This window comes from Equus caballus, chromosome 8 (assembly GCF_041296265.1).
Source record: "Equus caballus isolate H_3958 breed thoroughbred chromosome 8, TB-T2T, whole genome shotgun sequence".
Lineage (NCBI taxonomy): Eukaryota > Metazoa > Chordata > Mammalia > Perissodactyla > Equidae > Equus > Equus caballus.
In genome coordinates this window covers 42,116,043-42,142,929 of record NC_091691.1, presented here as the reverse complement: position 1 = coordinate 42,142,929, position 26,887 = coordinate 42,116,043, and the positions used below count along the sequence as shown (strand labels likewise).

At 46.1% G+C, this 26,887-nt stretch overlaps 1 protein-coding gene and 2 long non-coding RNA genes across 18 annotated transcripts in view; 1 reads left to right on the top strand and 2 right to left on the bottom strand.

The window, feature by feature from the left end:
* Positions 1–704: 704 nt before the first annotated feature.
* Positions 705–1,196, bottom strand: LOC138915242 (uncharacterized). The gene is made up of 2 exons (XR_011420919.1): positions 1,086–1,196; positions 705–906 (listed from the first exon to the last, which is right to left on the bottom strand). It is a non-coding gene; the product is annotated as an uncharacterized lncRNA (long non-coding RNA).
* Positions 1,197–13,002: 11,806 nt separating this feature from the next.
* On the bottom strand, positions 13,003–15,521 carry LOC111774696 (uncharacterized). The gene is made up of 2 exons (XR_002809834.2): positions 15,342–15,521; positions 13,003–13,879 (listed from the first exon to the last, which is right to left on the bottom strand). It is a non-coding gene; the product is annotated as an uncharacterized lncRNA (long non-coding RNA).
* A 74-nt stretch (positions 15,522–15,595) lies between these two features.
* The window catches only part of MTCL1 (microtubule crosslinking factor 1), a 135,307-nt gene continuing 124,015 nt past the window's right edge, over positions 15,596–26,887 (top strand). For 6 of the 16 annotated variants that reach the window (XM_070220567.1, XM_023647444.2, XM_070220570.1 and 3 more), the window contains exons 1-2: positions 15,849–17,044; positions 25,875–26,099. In XM_070220567.1, coding sequence (XP_070076668.1) covers positions 15,980–17,044; positions 25,875–26,099 — 1,290 coding nt within the window. In that variant the 5' untranslated portion in view covers positions 15,849–15,979. Of the gene's footprint in view, positions 17,045–25,874; positions 26,100–26,887 lie in introns of all 16 variants that reach the window. The other 10 variants (XM_070220572.1, XM_005612727.4, XM_023647440.2 and 7 more) reach the window with 4 other exon arrangements.

The following is a 26,887-nucleotide window of genomic DNA, read 5'->3' as shown; positions in this document are numbered from 1 at the left end:
AAGGGTATCTTTGTGTTCTCAGTGAACAAGGACAGGAGGAGCATCAGTAAGATCAGACACTGTTTTCTTAGTTGAGTGTGCCAGCCCCATTTAGGACTTGGAGTGCCATTTACATATAAACGGTGTAATTGAAGTGATATTGCAGTGATAGCGGTGAGAGCAGGAGCTGGCATGAATTAGGCTGGTGCTTGATATGCTAATTACAATTCTCTATAATCTATGTAAGCTGTTTGGAAAGAGAATTTAGAATCGGAGAAGATTGAAACCCAGTGAGGCTAAGCGACTGGCTCGGAGGTCACACGGCTGGTTAATTGCAAATTTTCTGTGTGTTTCGAATGTGCAAAAGGTCTTATATACAATATCTCATTTAATTCTTGCAACAACTCTTGGGTGAGCATTTTATTACTACTATTGTCATGCTGTTGGCAGAGAAGGGAAACCACATGGAGAGAAGTTAAGCCACTTACTCACTGTTAGGAAGTGAGGGATCCACCGCGGCCCGCTGAGATTTCAGCTGAGATCAGTCTGGTCCCAAAGCTGGACATTGGCAGGTCATTCTTTGTTTACCAGGAACAGAGCTCAGATTGGGCGTCCCAATTCTTAAATCAGCAAAGAACTTATGCTGCCTAGTTCCATTATTATACACAAAAGGCTGCTTTCTCAAATCAGAAAAAACACTATAAATTTTCTATAAATTCAAGTTAGTTTTCCAGGTGGTTCCTGAACAAATTTACTATTATCAAGATAGTTACATTTCATTCCATGAGCAAGCTGTTTAAATAGCTACAAAGGTTTTACAAACATTGCGAATCAAGAGCAAAAAACATCTCAGCGTGTTTTTCCCATGTCCTCTCATTTGAGATTTGCAGAGTATCTAGCAGTGGCTGATGTTCATAGTCTTTGTTCCTAATTAAAACATAAAAAAGTAAACATTCAGGTTTACATATTTGGAGAGAAGTACTCATACTTTAGCACAGCAAAAGAAATAAATTTTGTAGATGGATAGATAAATTTCTCCTTTATTCAAGAAATTTCTCAGCCACAGGCAGGGCCTCTCTCAGACTTATCCTGAAATTTGTACATACCTTGGTCCTGGTTGTTGGTGCAGGATAAATATGGAAATGTTATGACTCATAGGCCACAAGCCCTGGTTAGGGATTCTCCTCCCCTCGCTGTGCCCTGAGGCTGGCCAAGCGCAACGACAGGAAATCAGTCATTACCCAGAGGCCTACAGAGAGCTTAGATGGTGTGCAGAGTAGAGCTGAGGCGCTGAGGTAGGGTCTCTGTGAAGGAGATGGGTGATGGCTGTGTCTGGTAGATAGTAGATACTCAACAAAAATGTACTCCCTGAATGGTTGACTTGGAAGTCTTTGGGAAAGGAGAAAGAGAAGGAGAAAGATGAACCTTCTGGAGCCCAGAGTAACTTAAAGGGGCAGGAAAGCAGCATGGAGAAGGGGCTTCTCTTCTAAGCACCTGCTCGCTCTTGCATCATCTGAGTGCCTTCCTATTAGAATTTCAGGGGCGTAATCCTGGCCATCCTTTTTCTTCCTCCTTAGATCATCTCTCAGACAGAACACAGCTCCAGTGAAACCTCAATATCCTCCCAAACAGACAAACAGAGGAAGAATGAAATGGTACTACTCTCTCACTAATCATTAATGTGGAAAAACTGCCGTGGGGGACAAGGAGCTGAGAATGTCTAAATCTGAACTAATAAGCTAAGTCAATTCCACACACACATGCAAAATCATCAATAACTTCATGCACCCTGATGACATGATTTTTGCATCTATGACGCTATTATTATTATCAACGGCTTTCCTAAAACATCTTGTTAAATCAGCATTTGATCCAATCACATTGTCTCTGTGCTCAGATAACGTCTGAGACTGAGATACTTACAGTTTTTGAAAGCATGCATCAAGGTCATGCTTCTTATTCACCCCACAGCATGTAAGCACAGCCCAAGAGCATTCTGGTAGGCTGGCCCTTGTCCACGGATTATTTCATCGTGCAGCACAAAGGGAAGCGGGCCCAAACACACTATTGTCATTGACTGGACACTGGAAAATCACAGGTAGGTTCCCTCATTCCTAATGCTTTCTGTTTTTCCACGTCTCAAAGAAACTAATTGCTTCCTCCTTTGATCCTCTCAAATAACATTGTCCCACGACCACGTTTAAACTACTGACAGGATCTAAAGACAGCCAGTTATTTCAGGAGCTCAAGGTAAGCATTTCCTTGGATCACCATATGGGGGTTGTGCTGCTCCACACTCAATGGCCCTATTCAAATGTTTAATTAAAAAATTGCTTCCCCACCTCTTTAGGAGCTGGCCTGGTTATATAGTGATTAAGTTTGCATGCTCCACTTCAGTGGCCCAGGGTTTGCAGGTTCAGATTCCAGGTGCAGACCTACACACCACTCATCAAGCCATGCTGTGGTGGCATCCCACATACAAAATAGAGGAAGATGGGCACAGATGTTAGCTCAGGTTCAAGCTTCCTCAAGCAAAAAGATGAAGATTGGCAACAGACGTTAGCTCAGGATCAATCTTCCTAACCAAAAAAAAAAAAAATTCCTTCCCTACCTTTTCAAGTTTTAACATATATAGAATTAGTTTGAGCACAACTCACCCTTCCTCTGTGGACTCCAAGTACTCCCAAAGGCCTCTGATTCCTGATAAATATAAAACTTTCCTTTTGCCATCATCTCACAAATGGAAATTCCAGAAATTCTCCTGGCTTTTTGAACCCAGAAAGCAGACATTTAGCATTAAATTTCCTGTGAAGAAGCAAGACATTGACGGGTATCATCTGCCTGATGACCATTAGTTCTTCCCTTTCAACCGCCTCTCTGACATCTCTCTCTGTGTACATCTCGTGACAAAAGATTTTATTTGCTATTTAGTGTTGCTCTCAGTAAAGAAAAATTAAGATGTTAAATTATTAGCATGAATTTTACCATAAATCTTTATATTGTGCAATGCTACTTTCTAAATGCAAAAACATGAGCATTTATTCACAGAAATTACACAATTTGTGTTTCAAAACTCATACCTTTGTATGTATCTTGCTCTTACCAGAACAGTGGAAATGCTGCCTAAGCCTAACTCACCTGTTTTAATTTTGCTTCCTGACATTTGCACATTTTCCCACACTCCCTACCTTCAGCTTACGAGGAGAAAGGAGGATTGATGGCAGAAGGGGCTGTGGGTTCATCTTCTTTCTCTTTCCTTTTGTGTCATCGTTTTCAGCAGAAGTGCTAATACAGGGAGGTAAAACGAGTAAGAAATAATATGATAGAGTTCCTTGCCATTCATGTTTCTTTGCACTCCATTGCCTTCTTTCTGTGTTCAAAGCAAGTTCTGGTCAAAGCAGTTTCTGATTCAAGAGGAAAGTGTGGCCTCTCAGAGCTGCCAGCGCCCTTGCCTACTCAGTCATGGACAAACACGCCTACCTTGTCTTTGCTTTGAGTCTCGCTTAACTCCATGCAGTGAGGACCCCCCAGGAAGCTGTGCTCAGGGGTCACCAGTGCAGCATGCAGATGGGGTGGCAAGGAACAGCGGACACGCATGTTGCGTGTGTCTGCTCTGCTCATCCACCGGCTCTATGGTCCCACTGGACTGCCCTTTAAAAACACAGTTCAAAGATAAATGTAGTAAGAACTCCAAGTTTAATGCAACAGCAGAGCATTAAGGCAAGGATAGAGCCCTTCTAAACACGGATCCCGTGTTCCTGCAAAGGTTGTATCCCAGGAAGCCAGCCTAGCAGCATGAATGTGCATAATAAAAGACGCAGCGAGCAGCAGCATGGAGTCCACACAGCAGGCGTCTCTCTGTTGAGATAGCACAGCACAGTGGCTGAGAGCTTGGGCTCTGGGGCCAGGCCCCAGCATTGCCAACTTGTATCCTTGGATAAGTTCCTTACTCTCTCTGTGCCTCAGTTTTCTTGCTTCTTAAATGGGGATAATAATGGTACCTAACTCATAGAGTTACTGTGAGGATTAGATCTGAAAGCATATAAATATTTAGAATCATAATACTTGGCATATAACAAGACCTGAATAAAGATTAGCTATTGCTGGTGGGGATGAACGTATGAGGCAACGTATCATTGCTTTGTAATGCCGGTATCTCTGAGACCATGCTCACCAATCAACTTTCTGACAGTAATTTAGCTTTCTACGTAAATCTGAATACAGGCAAAGCATGTGCTTCATAGTTCTGTTTCTCATTGGAAAATAATAAACATGTATTCTCGTTTTCAAATTAAAAAAAGAAACAAGAACAAAAGCATACAGAGGGAAGTAGTTAGGTCTGACGGGGCTTTATGGTGGAGGTAGCAAACGGGCCTTATCAAATGGAATAATGGGTCCTAGATATGCTTGTCCTCCCAGTTTTACAGATGAAGAAACCAAGGCAGAAGGAAAGAAGTAATTCACCAAAGACCACAACACTGTGAAGTGCCAGGGCCAGGCTTTGCATTCATAAGTGCTATGTGAATGCACACACCCCCGGCACACTCTGACCACCGCCCAGCATATGCTGCTCCCTGCTGCTGAGGTGCCAGGGAACCATCAGAGCTACTGTGGACCTTTCCTAGGGGTGAAATGGAGCCACCATGACAAGGGGAGGGAGAGACCATGGAAGAAACGAAAAGCTTTATATTTGAGAACACCTAATGGTGCTTTTTTCCATGCTTTTTAACGAGGGCTCTTGCATTTTCATTTTGCACTGAGCCCCGCAAATTTTGTGGCTGGCCCTGGGTACTACCACTATACCAACTTTCTTTCAATATTTTAATTTTTTTTTTTTTTTTGAGGAAGCTTAGCCCTGAGCTAACATCTGCCGCCAATCCTCCTCTTTTTGCTTAGGAAGACTGACCTTGAGCCAACATCCGTGCCCATCTTCCTCTACTTTATACGTGGGATGCCTACCACAGCATGCCGTGCCAAGCGGTGCCATGTCCGTTCCCAGGATCCGAAAGGGCGAAACCTGGGCCGCCAAAGCGGAACATGCGCACTTAACCGGCCCCAGTATTTTAATTTTTTTAATGTCTGTCTCATCATAAACTTCTCAAGGGCGGGGCCCAGGCCTTTTCATTCTTGATATTTTGGTACCTGTCACAACACTGTCTTTTGCAGAATAAATGAAAAGTGAATATGAATGAATGAAAGTAATAGCCATGGAAAGAACGGGTCACAGAGCATCTGTGAGTTGTTTTCCTAAGCAGCAGTCCTCAGAGACCACTTCACAAAGCCAAAAATCTATCGGGCGAGTCTCAATACTCAATGGTCCCAGTACAGTAACTGACTACTGATTACCTTCATAAACCAGAGCGATTTCTTCAGTATTTGTATTTTCCACGCCAGTCAGCTTTTGTCAGTTTTAAATGATTTGGTTGTCTTAACTTAGCTGAATTTTTGTTTTTCTTTGTTTTGCTACATTTGTTCTTGTCGTTTTCCCCAAGAGGAAAACAGCGATGGGTGGATTCCCGGTTGAAATGCAGGCGTTCTGGGCTGCTTGGAGTTTCACAGAAAGGACCAAGTGATAGTGAAAATACCAACTGTGGTTTAGTTAAGGACATCACTTCTCAACTTTATGTCCATTTCAGGAGGTACAAGACACAAAGCTCATATAGAAGTTGTACATTGTGATTCTTTGTACTTTTCACACCTCAAAATCCGCAGAAGCACTTGCCTGTCTCAGCAGTTCCTGAATTTACAAATTCTTTAAAGGGCCTGAATCTGCTTTGTCATTCACTTTGAAAATTCCAGCGTCTAGGAGGTATTAACTGCTGATGCTTTTGATTTTGATTTCTCTACACTTTACTAATTGAGATTAAAATGAGTTTCTATTTGAAAAAGCTACGAGATAATTATACTCCTGGCCCATCTTCTCCCCCTGGAAGGATATGTAGAAGTTGCATAAATGAAAGCCTTGGTCTCTATAACTTTCAGTGAATAAAGCAAAGATGAAATCCACAATGTTTCACTTGATGGAATGTTGTCTAAGCTTCTAGACTCTTGTAGAGTGAAGAGCTGGAAGGGCGCCAACCCTGAGAGACAGCTTTAAGCAGACAGTGGCTCTAAGTCGTCCTAAGTAACGGCTCCCTTGAACTTGATGACACATTCGTAGATGCTTTTACGAGTGGGAGTGAGAAAAGAAAGAGAAAGACAACTTTTATGATAGTATAAAATCACAACATGTGTGGAATGTTCTCCAAGATGACAGATGACATCTCTTTGTCATATTTAAGAATAAAGACCAGAGGAAAATCATAATGACAACAGCCTTTGCAACTCTCCTAACCTGCCAGTTCCTGGCTGTCTTCCTTCCTGACACCGACCTGCTCTACGGGACAATTATCTTAGTCATACTACAGGCAAAGACACACAACCTACCTACTGTGTGCAGGCTTCTGTTCTGCCCTGTGTCTCTGCACTTGAGCAGGCTGTGCTCTAGGGAAGAAAGCAAGATGATGACTGCAGAGCTGAGAGACAGCCCATTTCCCGGCCAAGAAACTTCTCTACAGCACCCTTGAAAGACAGCTGTCGGCCTGGGCAACACCCTCCCAAAGAACTCGCAATTGTACTTTTGGAGATAGCCCATTTCATTCTATTTCATTTATCCTTTTATGGATGAAAACAATTATATCCTTCAAATACCGTGTTTCATTCCTTTGGAAGGTTGAATAAGCAATAAAGTTTTATTTTCTTTATCTGCTCTTTCTAAGCTTCTTTGATTATTTTATTTTTCATTACTTGATAAATTTCCAAACTTACACTAGGAGCTCCTTGATTATATTTGACAGGCATCCTGCAGGGAAAATAGAAATAAATAAACACAAATTCAGATGCATAGCAGAAAGGACTTGGGAGTTCATGGAATCACTGAATGCTGTATCCTAGATTATGGCACTCTGTTGGTGCAAAAGATGAGAACCTGGCTTCACTGTAGAACAGAAGAAATTCGTGGAGCTAAAAGACTTTCCATTCAGCATCATCTCCAAAGTAGGCTTCGACCTGGGCAATCAATGAGCAGGTTTAGCTGCTCAGAGACTTATAGCCTTTAACTATATTGACAATGTTTTTTCAATATCATTACTTTCATTTTTTATTTTCTTGAGGTCACATTGGTTTATGACGTTATATAAATTTCAGGTGTACATCATTATATCATTATATTTCGACTTCTGTATAGACCACACCGTGTTCACCACCAGAAGTCTAGTTTCCATCCAACATCAGACAGATGGGCCCCTTTACTCCTTTTGCCCTCCCCTCATCCCCTTCCCCTCTGGTGACCACTAATCTGATTCTCCATCTCTACATGTTTTTGTTTATTGATCTACATGAGTGAAGTCATACGGTAATTGTCATTCTCATCTGACTTCTCAAAAAATTAAAAATAGAAATACCATATGATCCAGCTATTCCACTTCTGGGTTTTTTTCAATATTTATGCAGTCTTTTCCAGGGAGAAACGAGACCCATTAAAGCACAACAACTATGTTTTGCATATTCATATATCTGTAAAACAGATAATGGCTTCATTTGATTCCTTGCCTTATGCTGACAGCTGTAATTATCAACTCACCAGGCACACACACACCTGTGGTTGAGTAAGTTGGGTTCACTGCTCACAGTAGTGAGGGAGAACGGACACTACGGGGAGCCCTCAGTAAGAGAGTGTCGGAAAGGACATGGATTTGGACTTGTGCAGGATAATTTTGGGGCCGGTTCAATGACGTGGGGCTTTGCTGTGGATTGGTTGCTGTCAGGGAGTCGGGTAATTCTATGATTGGGTGGAGCAAGGCTAAAGCTGTAATTAGTAAGAAGCAGCAGTCACTCAAATTGCTGGGAGAGAGGGATGTTTGGTCATTTCCGTGGTTTAGAAAATGTTTGTGTTTTGTCTGTGTTCGGACATACTATGGAGTGGTCTTGTTTTTGTCTTGATCTAACATGGTCCCAAAGTGGCCTTGTCTGATGTTGAGGTTCTGTGACATTATTTAAGTTTAACAGGAGCATGCCAGGGCTAGCTTTGAGAGTCAGTCCAGATCATAGGAACAAGGAGGCATAGGCGGTGGTGGAGGCCAGCTCCAGATGTCAGGGGTAGCTTTTCTCTTTTCATAATATTTTCTATGTGAGACTATGAGCCCCATAAATGTAGATGCCATGTTTTTTCATCCCTGCTATTTCCAATATCTATATATATCCTAGAATTTTAGAAGGTGTTCAATAAATAATCTTCAAATGAATGAGTGTATAAACGAGAAAGTGGATGAACAGGCTGTGAAGTTTCTTTAGCATCTTCTATCCCAATTATATTTGAAAGAGTTGAACAAAATGAAAAGTCTTCATATCTTCTTAGTGTAGGTGGATATAAAGACGAGTCAATCTGATCCAACTCGGAGACATTCTCACCTTGAGGGGTGTACATCACTCATAGGGTGACCACACTCTGAGCTGCTGCCAGGTCCCGTTCATACCTGTTGTCTCTTGCAGTCATTGATAGCGCCCCATTTCATTCTCAAATAGTCTATGGTCTGGATGGTAAATCATATGATCACCCTGATTATAGAAGGAAGGACAGCTTCATAATAACAACCAGTGGTGAAAGCAGTCACGGGGTTTCCTCGATAGGGGCTGACAGACGAGAGGACCACAAATGCTTTCTAGGGCCTCTTTCTGCTGTCAAATTCTTAGATCCTGTAGGCGATATTTAAAGAAGCAAATATGAAATGGACTTATTCTAAGTAATAATACTGAGAACCACTTAAAAACATGATTAACTCTCAACAGTCGGCGCCAATAGGGTAATCAAGAGTATGTGTGACTAACGCTTGTCATGTTTATTCCATATTAGCCTTCTTAATTATACTATTGTTCTACTGAAATTAGTTTATATTCTTTGGGTACATTTTGTCTGAGAATGAACAGAGGGGACCTACAGTTCACTATGGAAAATCCCATGTTGACTAAGTGTTAAAATAGTACAAGTTCACCTTAAACTTCAGATCCATTAAGCAGGGACGTACATTAAAGCTTATTTAAGTTCAACTCCCTAATTTTATAGATGAGGCCTTGAAGGCCCAGGAAGATTGAGCTATTTTGTCCAATATAACTGAACAAATCGTGACTGGGCATAGAACTCACATTGCTCTGTCTTCTCACTGGTAACATTTGCTTGGCAGTAATTTTACGTAGAAATAACAATTAAACTGTGTTTTTATATGTAATCTTATCAGTGTCCTATCTCCTGCGTTATTCAGGAGACTCATTTCATAAGTACCATCTGCTATGAACCTTCTATAAATCTGTTACTGTACTTTTGCTTTCCAGGTAAATCTGCTCTTATTTTGTAGGTAAAGATGAGCATTAAAGTTGGGCAGGAAAGCCAGAGCTGGCAGAAAGAAATGGTTATTGGCATCTTCTGTTTCAACTCTCCATTTCTGTTTTGAAGGCTGGTAACTCCATAGGTAGAGAAATAAACAATGGTGAACTACAATGAAAGCACACACAGACATGCTGTGCATTTCAGAATCTGCATGGGGAAGTGTGCAATGCTCTAAACGAAAAGGGTGACAACATAACCCATTAATCTCCCTGAAGTTTTCAGAGTACACATGCTGCTGACCAGGAAAGGTAGAGAACTTTGATTAGTTTTCCTTATTTAACAACATATTTTCCATGTGCATCAAGCTTAGAATTCCAAAATAGTTAAAAAAAAAGAATCTAAAGAATTTGAGCAGTTATGTTGTAAGAGGAAAGGACCCCCAATTTTTAATTTCAAGTTTAGCAAACGTGCCAAGAGCTTCTCTAAGAGAACACTGCCTCCTTTAATGAAAGAAGGCCTTGAAGAATCACCACCCCCACTCCTATCTCCTGGGGGCTCACACACCTAGATTCTGCTATTTTCTCCAGTGCAAGGAAGGGATGCTATCCCAACACCCACCACTGGGGCGCCCTCCAAGACATCTCAGCTCTTTGTAGGCGGGAGCAGTGGTTCTCAACTACAGCAGTGCATAGCCCTCTTTTCTTACAAATGTCTCTTACTTTCATGAAATGAGAATCATTATGTGTGTGTGTATCACTCCCCTGTACATGTATTTTTAAAAATCAATATAATGCTCTACTGGTAATACAAAAGAGAAATAATAAAGAACATAACTTAGGGCTGGTCCCGTGGCCTAGTGGTTAAGTTCAGTGGGCTCCGCTCTGGCCCAGGTTCAGTTCCCAGTGTGGACCTACACCACTTCTTGGCAGTCATGCTGTGGCTGTGACCCACATACAAAATAGAGCAAGATTGGCATGGATGTTAGCTCAGGGTGAATCTTCCTCAGAAAACAGAAAACAACAACAAAAACATTTATAACAAAAAAATATGTATTCAACATTTAAGCTTAGGTACAAATATACTAGAAATATATATAATGAAGTAGTCAGATTCTATACATAGAGGCAACTGCTAAAATGCAGACAAATACAGGTGTGTTATATTGATGACTCAAATACTTTGAGTGGCACTGCCATCGATGAAATGATCAAACATAAAAAACTCATTGTAAATCTCCAAATAAAATGAAGTCCACTCTTGATTCCTATTGCAGCTGCATTCCTATGTCAGAGTACCATGTTTATGTGTCAAACAGTGCTATAGAACAAACATCCATACCCCTTGTCCCAACTTCATGTTTAATCCTGACGACCACGGGGATGGTGTTAGGAGGGGGAGCTCTGGGAGATGAGCAGCTCACGATGGTGCAGCACGATGGGATCAGTGCCCCTACAAAAGACCTCGGAAAGCTCCCTTGCCCCTTCCACCATGTGAGGACACGAGAAGATGGCAGGCAGCCTGCAACTCGGGAGAGGACTCCCACCAGAGCCCAACCATGCTGGCATTCTGAGCTCAGACTTCCAGCCTCCAGATCTGTGAGAAATAAGTTTCTATTGTTTATAAGCCACCCAGTCTGTAGTGTTCTGTTATGGCAGCCAGAACAGACTAAGACAAACAGTTACATTCTGGGCTCAGATAATGATAAACATATATATTTTCTAACCTACACAGTGTTTCAGAAGGCTGTCTGGAAGTCGTGCAGCATGTGGAACAATTCTTCTCTGGGCATCCTGCAGACATCTTGCATCTCTGACTCCGCCCCCCCCCCCCCAAATTCCACTAGTCTGCCCAATCCAACAGCAGTGACAACAAAGAATACTTCCACAAACTTCCCAAATGCTCCTAGAGGCTGCTTCCACCCTCACTGAGAAGCACTGTTCAGGAGCCAAAGGCCCTCCTGCTCCTCTCATCTATACCCTTCCTCCAGGTTCTCAGATCAGAGGGAGACGAGAGCCCTTTGGCGGGACATGTGTCCAGTTCAGTCTTAACTGAGTACATCTTTATTGAAACCTCCTCATCTCAATCATCCAGATTTTCACACACAGCATTAAACGGAGTTTCAAAAGGAACCAAGAGAAAATGCAAATGACAAGCATATGACACTTGGAGCTGTGTGTTACTAATACTAACACAGTGTTTCTCAGAGTGCGGTCAGGGGTTATCTGCATCAAAAGTATTTGTTAAAAATACAGATTCTGGGGCTCCACTCCACACCTTTGAAATCAACTCTCTGGGGCATGTGGCCATATCATCTGCATTTTTTTGAACAAGCTCACCAGGTGATTTTAATGCCCTCAAGGTTTAAGAGCCTCTGACGCTGTCATCATTACCACCACCACCACTACCACACACAGCTGCCAATCTGCTCATGAGAAGGAGTCAGCGGGGCCTTGCAGGACTGGCCTTTTCTAGGTCCCACATGGCATTTTGGCAGTAACCCTGCAAGAGGAGCTGGGAGGCACCCTGCCCGCATCCTGGGGTTGGACGCATCAGCTTCAAATGCAGGAGGGCCACCTGAATTCACATTGTCCTTTTTTAACCCTAACTTTCCTGAAGCACCAAAAAAATTGCCCACTCTGATAAAAATCTCCTCTCCTTTCCACTCTTTTCAAAGAGGATAATTTCTTATTATTTAAATGAGAAAGATTTGATATTCTAAATGTGCTTTTGTGTTAAAATAAGGGAAAAAAACTGGAAAATAGATATGTCCCTAGGTTTGGACAAGGTTTTGAGGATGCAGAATTCTGCATATAGTACTGCCTGTGAGTACAGAGCAGTAAGGGACACGCAGGCCTAAGTCGTATTTTTTCTTCTATGAGTCAAACAAAGCGGAAAAAAAAATTGTTTCTCTTTATATAATGGTACAGACACAGACTAGATTTCTAACTTACACTCCAAGTTTCAACTCTTATTTTAAAGAGTGTTGAAGATTATTCCATTGGTATTAAACAATAACAGTGATGGTGATATTGATAATAAGACGCAAGGGCACACAGAGTGCAAATGACTTAGGCAGGATTTGAACCCATACTTACCTGCTGTCGATGCCTCCTGTCACCATACCTCACTGCTCTTTGACAAGAAGGTCACGGATTCAGTCATACTCAACTACTTATTACAATTAGGCCTCGGCAGAAGAATGAGAAAATCGGAACCCTAGAGTATAGTGCAAGGACACAGGGATTACACTGCTGGGAATGCGTCACAGAGGTGGGGGAGGAATCAAGCTCCAAACAGGGGACACTGAAGTGATGGGAGATTTGCAACCACAGGAAGCCACCACCACCCTCACCTGAGAGGCAACGGGGGGAGGTGAAGTCACCAGACGGAGCAGGTCATCCAGTGAAAACTGGAACCCCAATAAGCCAGTCCACAAAGGAGACCCAGCATCTCTGAAGAAGTCACTTGAGGCAGACAGGGAAGGTAAGAAACACTACACTGGTTTCTCCCTTGCTGTTACACGCCAATCTCCCACAATGCCTCCCACTGGCCAAACCCAGCCAGCAAACCCAGGAACCTGGAAAACCAACCCTTATGGGCTATTCCCCCTCTATACAGAGTGAGTCAGGGAAGGGCAAGAACTCAGTCTGAGGGCAGACAAATCCAAACAGGCACACCCATACTAGATTTTATTGTTTTCCAGAATAAAGCTCTTTAAGGTTCCTTAAATAGTAAGCCCCCTAATGCCTTTAGATTAACGTGATTCAACAACAAAAAGATTTTTAAATCACATGTGACATTAAAAACATTTAATATGTAAGCAGACATCTCTTTATACCTATAATTCACTGAAGATTGGAAAACAAAGAAAGCATTATTGAACACCTGGTTGCCAAGGGCCAGCTGGAACAATTGCCAGGCTAATAATTCGGAGTAGGAGTTTTGTTTGACTTACTAGCTGAGGGAAAGGGAAGCTGGCTGCAAAGCGAATGGTCATCTGGCTAATATTTTTGGAAGACTAACTTACTGAAACCCTTTTAAGGTGGCCTTTTGCATGGTTATATGTGGTATGAGGAGTGGCAAGCTTGTGCTAAGAGTCCTGGACGTAGTTCTTTAGAAATGTGAGGGTGACGGAGACTATGGGTCTCTGGAGGAAGTTCTAAGTGCAGCTCCTGGACCCCGAGTTCCACTCAGTTGTGCTCCGGAGACCCACAGCGGCCCCTTTCTGATTAATGGTCGGCTCCAGAAGGGGACAGTTAGGGCGCCCTCTAGCGGGGAGCTGGCCGGGCGTGGCGGCGGGGCACCTCTCCAGCCCTTCTGTGGCATTCTCCAAATACTCCACGAAACATGGCTGTGCTCTTATTAGATATCGAGTCAAAGGAGATTCAGTACTGATTATACTTTGTGTGTGCTGTCACACATTCAGAGGAACTGCCACATAAAGGACTCACATGAAACGAGAGACAGCAGCAGAGCAGACGAGGTCCCAGCGTCCTCCAGAGCTCGGTCACAGGACGTGGAAGGCATCTCCGCGGGGATCTAAGAAGAAGCAGACAGGATGTCTTCTGGGAAGACGGCTCTGCTGACTTACAGGATTTTTATTTGTAAAAAAATCACTTTATCCTGCATTTTTTGAAGGAGGTAGCTAAGGAGGGTAATTTGTGGTTAAGATCAGACTTTGGAGTCTAGTTTCCATTTTTTTAAAAATCTGCTTTATCTCCCCAAATCCCCCCGGTACATAGTTGTATATCTTAGTTGTAGGTCCTTCTAGTTGTTAGTTTTCCTTTTATCTTCGCAAGTCTGTCCCGTTTTCTCTACCGCTACTACCACGGCTCCCTCATCTGTGCACATTGCCACAGCTCCCCCTCATCGGCCTCTCTCTCCTGCTGCTGCCGCTGCGGGTGGGATCTTTCTAAGCAAATAAGATCAGAATCCTCGGAGGGCTCCGCCAGCCTCTAGGACAACGTCCAGATTCCGCCGCAGGACACTCGGTCCGACCACCCTCCAGCGTCATCTCACCTACAGCCTCTGCTCTGGCAAGTCCTGGGCACTCACCCAGGAGACCAACCTCCCTTTGGGGGAACTCCAACCTCCCCGGGCCGGGCCGGGAGAGCGCCCTCCCAGCAACTTGTAATGATTGCCTTCTCCAAAACCTAGTCTCCACAGGCTGGGCCTTATTCCTCTGAGTACTGCCCAACATCCAACGCCTGGCACAAAAACTGCCTCAAGGATAGTTGAGAGGCACTTTACAGTTTACACAGTGTTTTCTCGTATTTGCTCATTTAATCCCCACAAACACTCAGGTGGCAGTATTTCCTAAGTATACAGACGAGGGAACTGAGGTTCAAGAAGGTCAGTGGCCCAAGTTAGACTCAAGCTCCTTGTTCTCTGAGCGGATAGCGCGCAGGATTGAGAATTCCAGACTTGGGTGTGAATCCCGGCCCAGCCAAGTCCTGGCTAGGGGCCGACTTCACCCCCCTGCACCCATGTCCTCGTCCTTAACGAAGACTAATTCCAATTCGGACTAAGAAGGATGGAATAAAACAATGCCATGAAGCGTCTAACGGTGTCTGGCCTGCAGCCGGAACTATAAATGTGAGCGCCCTTTCTGACCCCGAGCTTGGGAGCTGCTTCTCCTATTTCTACAGCAGCTCCTCCTTCTTTGAGCTCCGGAGGCCGCTGCGGGTGCCAACTGTGGGTGCCAACTGTGGAGCGCCGTGCCCGTTCTGACGCGATAGCTGCACCGGGTACCAGCAATCCTTAAAGGAGGGTGGCCTCCCGGCGCAGCTTTGAGAGTGCAGTGGGGGAGGGGGAACTACCCGGCCCTGGGAGGCCGGGGTTGGATGAAGGGCCTGTGGGGGGCGTTGGTCAACCGAGGGACAGCTGGCGCCCCGCGGCACACACTACAGAGGGGCCCACCCACGCCTCCCGAACCTCCCCCCCGCGTCTCCCCCAAGTGGCCGGGCCCGCCCCTTCCCTCCACTTCACCTCTGCTGCTTACCCCCCTCCCCAGCTCCTGGCACTGTCTCTGGGGCCTCAGAAAGCAAGGAGGGTCCCAGGGCAGAGAGGGCTGGGGACGCAGCCGGCGCCGGAGCCCCGGGGGAGCGCAGGCCCCGCCCCCACCACGGCGCCGGCTGGCAGCCGGCGGGACATGCGCACGCGGCGCGGGGCACTGGGCGCGGGGCGCCGGGGGCGGGGAGCGCGCGTGCAGTGTCTCCGCCGGGAGCGGCGGGGGCGGGGACGGACGCGGGCCGGAGCCGGCGGGCGGGCCGTGGGCGGGGAGCAGGACGCGGGAGCAGGGAGCGCGCCGCCCGCGCCGCTGCCGGGCGACGGACCCGCGAGCCCGGACCGCGGCGTCCAGGGGATGCGAGCGGCAGGGAGCTGCCGCGCCGCTGCGCCGGGAGAACTCGAGTGGCGGTGACCTCAGCGAGGGGAGAGCGAGGCGACGGCGGCTGCAAGCCCCGCGGGGATCCTTGGGCCCGGGGGCGGGGGGGCCGCGGCGGCGCGGGAGCGCGGGGCGCAGACCGGGCGGGGCTGGGGGACAGTGATGAGCGAGCGCGCGGGGAGGCTGCACGCCGCCGCCGCCGCCGCCCGGAGCAGCTGCCGCCCGAGCTGCTGCTCGCGGCCCGGGCCCCGGCCATGGAGACGCTGAATGGCCCCGCGGGCAGCGGCGCGCCGGACGCGAAGCCGCAGCCGCCCGGCCAGCACCACCGCCACCATCACCTCCACCCGCTGGCCGAGCGGAGGCGGCTGCACCGCGCACCCTCGCCCGCCAGACCGTTCCTCAAGGACCTGCACAGCCGGCCCGCCGCGCCCGGCCCAGCCCCGGCCGCCCCCTCCCCGGGCCGAGCCCCGGCGCCCGCCGCCCCGCGCTCGCCCAGCCTCGCGGGCAAGGCGCCGCCCTCGCCGGTGCCCCTGGCCGCGCCCGGCCGCCTCTCCCGGCGCAGCGGCGGTGCCCCGGGCGCGAAGGACAAGCCGCCGCCGGGCGCCGGGGCCAGGGCAGCGGGCGGCGCCAAGGCCGCTCCGGGCCCCAGGAGGGCAGCGCGCGCGGCGCCCGCCGAGCCTCTGCCCCGGGCCGGGAAGCCGCTGCCGCCCGGGGCCGAGCCACCGCCCACCGCTGCCAAGGGCCGCAAGGCCAAACGTGGCTCCGGGACGCTCCCCGCCCGCGCCGCCGGGCTCCCCACCCCCGCCGCCCCGGTCCCCTCGGTGATCCTCGCCGTGACCTCCGCGGCCGGCTCCCCGGCCCCCGGCTCGCGCATCAGCCACACCGACAGCAGCTCTGACCTCTCGGACTGCCCCTCCGAACCCCTGTCGGATGAGCAGCGCCTGCTCCCCGCCGCCAGCAGCGACGCCGAGTCCGGCACGGGTTCCAGCGACCGGGAACCCCTGCGAGCAGCCCCTACTGCGAGCCCCGCAGCTCGGGGGGCGCCGCCCGGCAGCCCCGAGCCCTCCGCGCTCCTCGCCGTACCCACCGCCTCCGGCGTCTGCCTCGGGGGTCGGAGCAGCCCGGGCGGGGTCCCCGCGGCGTCCTCGGCGCCCGGCTTGGCGGAGGATGCCGGGGAGCGCGTGCTGCTGGAGCAAACTCTACCCGGGAACCCCAAGGAGCCCGGCTCGGGCGATCAACCCCAGCTGGTACCGGCGGTGGAGGAGGAGGAGCTGCTGCGGGAGATGGAGGAGCTTCGCTCCGAGAATGACTATCTCAAGGTAAGCAGTGGCTCTGCCGGAGGTGTCCCGGAGGCGGCCCCGGAGGGTCTGGGTGCGAGCCGGGACTCGCGAGCCCGCTTCGGGTGCTGACAAGCGCTTTCCCTCTTTTGCCATTCACTTGTCTGCCCCCACCTACGCTGGGCATTGGGAACTTAAGTCAAAACTTCTAAAAGGACAAGAAGACCTGTAGGTCCGGGCTGGTTCTCGACACATTTAGCTTTTCTTGTTTCTAGAAATTCTTTTTTCTCTCTGCTGATGCTTTTGCTCCTGGGGAAGAGATGGTTATAGTCACATTTTGGATACACAGTCGACCCCCACATACCTGCCCATCCTCACCTGTGGGAGTGGGTTATCCCTAGCCAAGGAGCTCTGGTCCGGGCCACGTGGGGGTGTGTGTCGGTTCCAGAGGGTGCGGTGGCCCAGGCTGCTGATGCGCCTGCTGCTTCTCCTGCAGTTACAGCAACCAGCGCCCTCAGTGTCTTCCTGAGGGCTCAGACAGCACAGGCAGAGGGGGCTCCGCTGTTTACGATGGTAAACCTAAGTTCAGGGGTCCCCTGCGTGTGGCCTGGGTTGAGGGGCCACAGTGTTTTGCTGGTCAGTCCTTTGTAAGCGTCCACGAGCAGACTTTTCCGTGTCAGGAGAGGCCACTGGTTCCCTCCACACGCCAGCAACTTTCGAGGGAATCGCAACCTCTGCCACCCTATCTCTGAATATTTTCTGGCAGGGCCTGCAGACAGTGGCCTCTCAGTCTTGGTAGCTTTGGGGCGCTCAATCTGACTGGTTTTTCTGGGAGGAGGAGGGATGGTGCTACAGAACAGAGGGTTTAGACAGTTTTGGGGGGTCAAGACAGTCAAGGTGACTTGAGAGAAAATAAGGGGATTGTATTGAGGGCAACAGTTTTAATCTATTGTAATCCACAGGCTAGTGGTATAAACCTTCTCATGTTTCTGTTGAGAGGGTAACATGTATCTTCCCAAACCAGTTTGCTTGCCCTCCTTTATCACTGGGTTTGTGATCTGCGCTGATTTCTCAGCAAGTGCTGAACCTACCCTAACGAGGCCCAGTTTTTGGCCGCTGGGACCAAGTGTGTGGGCCTTTAAGGTGAATGGTGGTGAAGTGTGCAGTTCCAACTGGAGTCAGTTGACTGCAGTAGTCCTAGTCCTCAACTTCTCATGAGGAGTGGCTCTAAGCGGCGAGCCCAGGAGTTGTTTATCCAGTGCGGAGGTAACAGTGAGGCAGACCAGGGGACAGGTGAGAGAAGAGCAGGCTGGGTCTGGAGGGAGATGTTTCAGATACTACTCTTCTGTCACAACAGTGAAATTCAGAGGTGTTGAGAGAAAGGGCAACTGTGTTGTGTGTGACTCTCTTGAGAGATCAGCACTTTTGTAAATCTTTAACAAATGTAAGCTCCCTGTAGGCGAGAAAGATGGTCTTGTTCAGTTTTGCAGCAGGAACGCTTAGCATAATCCGTGACCCACAGTGTTTCTGATTGATGTTTATGTAAATCATGGCTGCTAAGCAACAGAAAATTGAGGTTTTTTTAAAAGAAAGTTGTTAAGGTAGCCAGTCTGACATTTCAGGATTCATTTCCGGGTAACTGGCTGTTTGCTTTATCTTTTCACATTTTTCGATTCTCAGGGGATGAAATAGGTATCTGACCCGGGCGTCTGATCGGGTGTATTTGATATTTCAGTGAATCGTCACAGCAATATTGGATATAATTGTTGTTATATTTATTATAACCCCAATTTCATAGACAGGGATGCTGAGAACTCAGAAGCCTTAATGACTTGCCCAAGATCATACAGCTAGTGGGTGGGGCAGCTTCTGTTTTTACCGCCTCCGGAGGCTTTGCTTGTTTCCCTGTGCCAGGCTGCGTCTCTCTTTCCTGCCAGGCTGCTTTTCTCAGAGTACACTGCTTGCTTTAGAGTTATTTTATTAACTCAAAGTGTTCCCAATGTTTAGCTTTTCTAGACGACCTCTTTTCTTTTTAGGTGAAAGGGCCATAATGAACGCCTCTCCACTAGCCTGTATACAAATGGTCATATAAAGCCCACTGGCAGTGTTTAATTTGTAGGAAATGTTCAATTGCCGTTTCCTGTGGAGAAAGTGTCACGGCCAGCCGTTTGCTGTGCCTGAGTCCATCTCCAGCTTTTCCTCTGACAGCAGGAGAGAGAAGTGGGCAGAGGAGCTCTGAAGAAGGCTAGGAGACCAGAAGAATGATTGCAAATACATGTGTGAGTTACATGTTGGGTTATTCAAAAGCTCAAATTACAGTAGTTCAATTTGGGAAAGAAACACAGCAATCCTGGTAGACTTTTCTAAAGATCGGTGAGCCTGCCCACTTGAGCAGAATCAGGCTGGGAGCCTCTGTCACCTCCTGAGGCAGACGCAGCAGGCATGCCTTTGCACATGGTGTTTGGAGCGTGCATGTTATAAGTCGAAACTTTTCTTTTTGTTGCTCTGGTTGCTCAGTGGTAGTTTTTTTAGGTGATAGATAAAAGTGCATCCTTGACCTCCTGCTTTCTTAGGGGATGTGGCACAGAACCCTGGCGATTAGAAAGAGCATCCTTCTATTCACATGTATCAGGAAGAGACTCCTCCCAGAACTTTTACGTTGGTATATTCTCAAGGATTGTGACCACGTTAACTATTACATTCTTTCCTGAGTTCTGTCACCATTGCTGTAGAAGACTGACATCACAGTTTCTGAGCTGGAAATGACATAGGAGTAATCGAGCAGGAAAGTAAGGCCTCCAACCAGAGGAGGATGTCTCATTGATCAGGACATTCAGGTGGAATTCTCTTGGTTTTTAGCCAGACTGCTGTATTTTTATAAAGTAGCGAATGTCAACAGAGAAGTGCATGCCTTCTGTCGTCTCTGTGGAGCTGTGTGGGGCCCTCCCTGAGCCTGCCTTCTCTTCCTTCTCTGCCTTCATCAAAGGGCACCAAGCGACTAGGTGACAAATGCAAAATTACTCAATCCAGGTTGCTGGCTTTTTGTGTGAAAATCCGGTCAGAAAAGCACTCTTGTCCCTTTAGCTCTGATGAACTCAAATGTCTTTGGAAGTGTTCAGAAATTAAGGTGAGCAGTTGAGTTCAGATATCCAAAGGCCTTTGCTTCTTTCTTAAACCAAACCCAGGCCCGTGTGTTGACGATCCAGACTTGGACTGGGTGCTGATTGTGTGTTTGCTCCCTGCCTGCCTGCCACACTGTTTTGCTCGAGTGCTCTGAGACAATCAGACAAGCCGTAGTGCTCATTGTGAACATTTTAATTATGTTCTCTGTTTCCCCAGGCTTTTCAGGAGCGTTTAATCACATTGAGTTTACTGGCCTGTTTTGAAAACGCTTTTCACGTTCCTGGTGATGCACTCACAGCACCCAGGTCATGTCCTCTGAAGCGCCTGTGCCCTGCAGGACGGGCGAGGGTTGGTGTCGGAAAGAGCTGCTTATTCTTGCTCTGCTTTTTCAGTTATTTCTTAAGAATTATTTTTGGTTAAAATGAAGTCAGTGCCAGCTACAAGAGCAGATGAGCAGATAACGCTGGATTCTTTGCGAGGAATGATTTCCTAAGGGAGATCATTGGTGAGGTCATTTTGGTTTTCTGGGTTGCAGTGCATCACCGCTCTTACCTTCCTGTTTCTCACCTGAGATAGTCTTTTGAGTTTCAAGCTCTGAAATGGTTTTGTTAAATTTGGCTGCCTGGATCCCAGGCGTTCAACGTGACCCGGAGGCGGGGACACTCTGAGGCAAGACTAAGCAGTTGTCAGCAGCTAAGTGCTTCAGCTCCTCCTTCCCTCTCCTGCCCCCTGCCTCTCCTCCCTTTTTGTTGGAAGCGAAACAGTGGACAGTATTCCTATTCTTTCCTGACATCTCGCTTTCCACACCCTTTCTTTATTCAGCTGGTGGAAGAGCGGCTGTCGTAATCTTAGGTGGCGAGATAATGGAGACCAGGGCCGTGGAACCCTTCAGCTGCTGGGGGAACTGTCCCTTAGTAAACAATGGCAGCAGCCCCTGCGCCTTAGCTACAGCTGGCACTCTGCGGAGACATGTCCATTGTCTGTAGGGAAATGAGGTGGATTATTTGTATATTACAGCAGACAATAGTTCCTGTCTGCAGCTCCCAGAAGATGGAATTATTGCAACAGTAGCCAGATGACTGCTCCTACTGTCCAAATTGGGTCTCTTTAAAGAGGAGTTATTAAAATAGAGCTACTTATTGATTTTGGTTTTTTTAAAGGAGATTAAGATTTGAATACAATTGTCAGTCTGATCAAGAGTTTTCATCACTTATACATACTATTAGAGCATAGATTCTGTTTTTGTTTTATGTTTGTGGATAAAACTGTTCTCTAGAGGTTTTCATCATAACATTTCATTTGAATCTTCGTTTACTGTACTGCACACCTGTTTCCTCCTCTTCCCCTGATTTGGTATATGTGGTAGGGTTGATTGGTTTTATGTAGGCAAAGGGGACTGGTTGGAGAGCTTCAGACTACTTCAAGATTTCATTTACTTCCAAAATTTGAAAGATATATTCAATTAAAACTAGATTTGCTTTTCACTGAGCTCATGATGTAACATTTACGCATCTGACAAACCTAATGTTAATTCAGTAGAAAGCTGTTGATTAAGGGCAGTTTTTTTCCTTATTAATTCGTGTGTATAGAAAAACCCAGCAATTTTTCACTTTTACTTGCTACGTCTAAATTATATCTGCTGGAAACATTATATGTTCTGGTTGATTTGGTCTTCTTAAACATTTAAATGGCAGACATCTTTAAGGTTCTTTAATATAATGTTTTCTAAATTAGAGCATGCTATCGGAAAATTATTGTAATGTTAGTTTGAAAATCACTGTTCATCGTGACCCTGATCTGAATAATGACAATTTTTGCTTTTCAAATGTCTGCTGCCAGCTTTCATGGTTTATAATTTGCTTTTCTTGCAAGTTTTCACTGAACCTGAAAATTGCTTTTTTCAAGGCTCTATGAAAAGACTTGAAACGCTGGCCTCATCCCGTCTCCACAACAGACTAGTGTTGGAAAGCCATTGAAACTTTCAGAATCTCAATTTCCGTGTTTTAAAATGAGGATATTAATATATCTTTGCTGTGCATTGCCGTGTTTTTCTGAGGACCAATTGCGATAATGGATATGCTTGTACATTGGCAGCGTTCAGCTCTAAATATTAGTCTGTTTTTATTATTTTACATTGATGGTGGGCTTCTAAAAAGTACAGCTGAAGGCCTGTTGTTGTTTCCTTTGTCCTGGTTGTTGCGAATAATTTATAGTATTTAATAGAAAGAGCGTGCGTGTGGAAGCAGGCAGCCTGGGTTTGCAGTCTAGCTTCTGTTTATTAGCTATGAGGCTTTGGACATGTTAACCCGTGTGTGTTTGGTTTCCTTGTCTATAAAATGGGGTAATGTGTTCCTGGCAGGGTTACTATAGGGTTAGTAATGAAGGTAAGGTGCTTAGTAAAGGAAGTTTTCTGTTCTATAAATTTAGATAAAATATGAGTTATAAAAGCAGTGATTCAAATATATGCAATTATAGTTTGTCACTAATTTTCTTTTCAGAGCAACTAATGCTGGTGATTATTTATGCCAAAAAAATATTAGCTGTTTACATTTGGCCTACTCAATGATTTGGAGGTGTGGGTTCATCTAGCCCTTTAACAGTTTTTTTAGCCTGCAGTGGTGGCTTACCATCCATATACCATATCCAGCATTTAACATGAGGGCTCTTCTGTTACAAAGTCTGAATACTAGAGAACATTGTTATGCCTGGAAGTTGTATCTTATATCTTCTTATGGCTATATTACATTTTAAAAATTTTTGCTTAGGTAACAGGTAATTTCAGGCATAAATGATTCTGGCTTTTATGATAAGCTTTCTAGAAGGAAAAGCAATCACAAGCAGTTCCTTCCATGAACAGAATGGTCAAAGTCACTGTATATTTGTATGTATACATATGCATACAGTGATTATTGCTTGTATTGAACTATTTTTTATTTGTTACTCAGTGAAACCATTGCCTCTTAACTGTAATCAGACCCAAGTGTAGAGAGTAGACTTTCTTAAAGTCAGGTCCATCAGGTTAATGGATGGGACCTGAGTGAAACTTGACCTTGATTTTGGAGATTCAGGACTGACTCTCCTCTTCATCAGAAGACTGACTTCCATAAGGCCTGTTTTAAAACGTGTGGTCCCCTGTCGGTGTCCTCCAGTATGGGCTGGGTCAGGGGCATGGCTCCCACGTGGCGTCGTCAAAGCCTCAGTGTGAGGATCGGCCATCAGTAACAACCTCTTCTTTGCTGACGGTTGGCAAGGACCTTCGTGTGACAGCTGTGTTCTCCAGACTGTGTCCCTGAAGAGCCCAGCCTGTCCATTCTGTTCATATGTGTCCAACTGACCAGCTTTATGCTTGGTCCAGTAACTCCTAGTCCCAGCAAATTTTCCTGCCAGGAACAAGATTATAGGAAGAGATCTCATGAAGGAAAAAAGAAAGAAATGAAACTTGCTTATGCTTCACAGCATTTTTAATTAGGATGAACGTCTTATATTTTTACTGAGGTTGTCATCACTGGTATAGAAGTTCGGTGAGAACACTTAGAAGCCGAGAAGACAAACATTTTATTCATTTGTCCACTAGGAAGTTGGTAGAGGTTTCCATTCTCTTTGGTAGTCCGTTGAACTTATTTTGAGTTGTGGTCAGTTGAGTAGGTCATTCTCTTGATTACAGTTGTGTGGATGGAGTGAGGAGAATCTATAGGCTGGGGGGTGGGGGAGTGAGCTCTTTCCACTAGCCCAGTGCATACAGGTGAGGCTGGCTGGACAACTGTCTTCACCAAACTATTTGTGCCAATCTGTATTTTTCCATAAGGATTCCCAATTTATTTGGGAATAATAATCTTATCCAGGACAAAATACTCTTCAGGAGATTTTTTTCTATTCAATTTTTTGTCTACCTGAGCCTCTGATGTTGGGAAACTCTTGTTCTTTATTGTAAGTAAATCCCCAGTTTTAAGAATAAGTGCAGGATTAGCAAGAGTGGTGAGAATCCAGGAAAAAACTGAATAGCAGGACGAGAGCTGACAACTTAGGGTGAAGTTTGGGAGAGTTTTTTTCTTGAGCCTCAATATTAATTGAACAAAATACGTGGAAATGACCGAGCGTGTCCTAGACTGGAGGCTTTTAAAACATCAATTATCAAACTAATCAGAAAATTCTTGAATGCTTTCCTTAATCTCCCTTCTTCCAGATTGCTCCTCATTAAGATCTCTTATGATACTTCAGTAGAACTTATATCCCATATGCTGCAGCCTATGGGTTTGGGAAGAATTTTTCATAATTAGGCTACAAGACTGGAATAAAGCAGAGCTGTGGTCGTGTCCGGTTTTGTTCGTCTTTATGCGTTGGTCTTTCTAGGTGTTGACCGATGTTTGTGTGTATTCGTTCCACAAATATTTATCAAAGGTCTACTGTGTGGCTCACAGCGCTGTGGGCACCATGAATGCTAAGAGGAGCAGACACTCAGGCTGTCTGCCTCGTGGAGCCTACCTGTCAGTGTGGGTGACAGATGATGAATAGGAAGAAAAGCAAATAATAAGAGGTGGGAAGAAAACAGAGCAAGGCTGGGGCTAGAGACAGTGGGGTAGGGGGGAAAGGTGGTCAGGGAAGGGACTGTGTGCCTTCTAGATTGATGGCAATGAGCTCTGCAAAGAGCTGGGGAGGAGCGTTTTAAGGAGAGCGCATAACAGGTGTAAGTCTGGGAGCAGTCCTAGACCCTGTGGGATCAGCAGTGTGGCAGGGAGGGAGGTGGCCACCAAGAGGCCAGGGGGAGAACTTCAAAGAATTTTCTGTTTGATGTGAAGCCCCTGATAGGTTTGAGTAGGGGGAGATGCCTGAGTTACGTATTAAAAGGTTAACTCTCTGGGTGGAGAAGAGGCTGTGAGGGATGAGTGCATAGAGGGGAAGCAGGGAGCCCCGTGTGATGGACTTACCTGTGTATGCAGCTACTCCCTTGAGAGGGATGGAGGCAGGGACTAGCATAGTGATGTGGAGCCGCTGGAAAGAGAACCCCTGCCGGTATTTTGATGTTGAGCTGAGAGTACTGGACTGGCTGTGGAATGGGAGGGAAGGGAGGGGAGCAGAAGCAACTCCTGGGTTTCTCCTGTATCCAGTGTCTTCATGTTGGCGTCAAGTAGAATGGAATTGGGAAATAAAGGATAAGTGAGTGGGGAAAAAAACAAACCCATGTGTGTTTGAAATAATGCAAAAGGTTTTATCTTTAGAGTTGTGAGTCACGTAGTCACTGCTGAGATTTGTATTGTGAAGCAGAATTTTAGGGACATTCGCAGGTATAATTCAGGGCAGTTCACAGTTAGGATCCCACTGAAGTTTCCATTCTCTAAAGGCAGGGTCTGTCTGACTCATATTAGTACCTAGAGGCTCGTGCCTTAGAGATAGAAGTTTAGGTAAGTGCCTGGTATGAATCTAAAGGTTTCTTTATCTCTAGAGTTATTTCATTTATGATTGTGATTAGGTAAGGAAATATTGGGAGGGGAAGAAATGCTGAGAGGCTGCAAAGAATAATCCATGCTGTTTTTTGTTTATGGGTCCATAAGATTTGAACAGACATCTGGTGATAGTGTCTTATGGCAGAATTTCCGGAGGTCCCTGTGCCATATCACATGGGTGTGGCCGTAAGCCGCTGGGTGAGTGTGCGGGTAGTTAGTATTTAGTATCGCGGAGCTGGCATGGAGAGGCAACAACACCCTTTTTTGATAGACTTGGCTTATAAATCTACTCCGTCTGGCTTGTGTAGGATGAGTTGGATGAACTCCGTGCCGAAATGGAAGAGATGAGAGACAGTTACTTAGAGGAAGATGTTTACCAGCTGCAGGAGCTACGGCGAGAACTGGACCGTGCTAATAAAAACTGCCGAATCCTGCAGTACCGCCTCAGGAAAGCTGAGCAGAAGAGCCTGAAAGTGGCCGAGACTGGTCAAGTGGATGGCGAGCTGATCCGAAGTCTGGAGCAGGACTTAAAGGTGAGTGAGTGCGTTGCTGGGACAGATGTTCCCAGAAGGGGCTGCTGCGTGCAGGATTACAGAGCTGAAAATGCAGCCCGCAAACCCCGCTTACCCAGGGTCTTCGTGTTCTTTTAGTGTTTCTGTCTCAGTAGATTTCTGGATGAATATTCTTTGTTCACTTTATGGCTTGTAAGGTTGTGTGTAATCATGTGGTTTGACAGCCTGATTAAATGTCATATGAACTAGAATCTTAAAATCTAAGAAAGAAAGAAAAGAGAAGAAATCATAGTAATGAATCTATAATAAAAAAAGAATGAATGGCTACCAGTTGGTCTGGCAGTTGTGTAGAAATTGTACAGAAACTCCTTCTAAAGATCTGAAATGTTTAAAAAAAATCTATTGATTATCAATTCAATTACAGTCAAAGACCACCCTGAAAAGTTGACTGTAATCACTTAACAGTTTTATTCTTACTTAAATTTCTAGGATGCAGAAAACCTGAAATTACCATAACCCAAGTGAGGCTTGTGCAGGGGCCATTCAACTGAGGGAGAAATAGAATCATAACTAAATGTCTCAAGTATCTTTGAGAACTGTTGGCAGAAATGAGAATGAGGTGAAGAAATCCCAGACTTTATACCATGCACTCTCTCCATGGGCAGCGTAGCGTCTCTCATGCCCCAATTATCAAATCTTCTATCTAGAGGTGCATTACGCATAATGTCCTCCTTATTACGGAGTGCTTAGGAAATCTCGTTTTGCCTTTCATTATGATAACAGGAAAGGATCTTTGTAATTCCATCAAA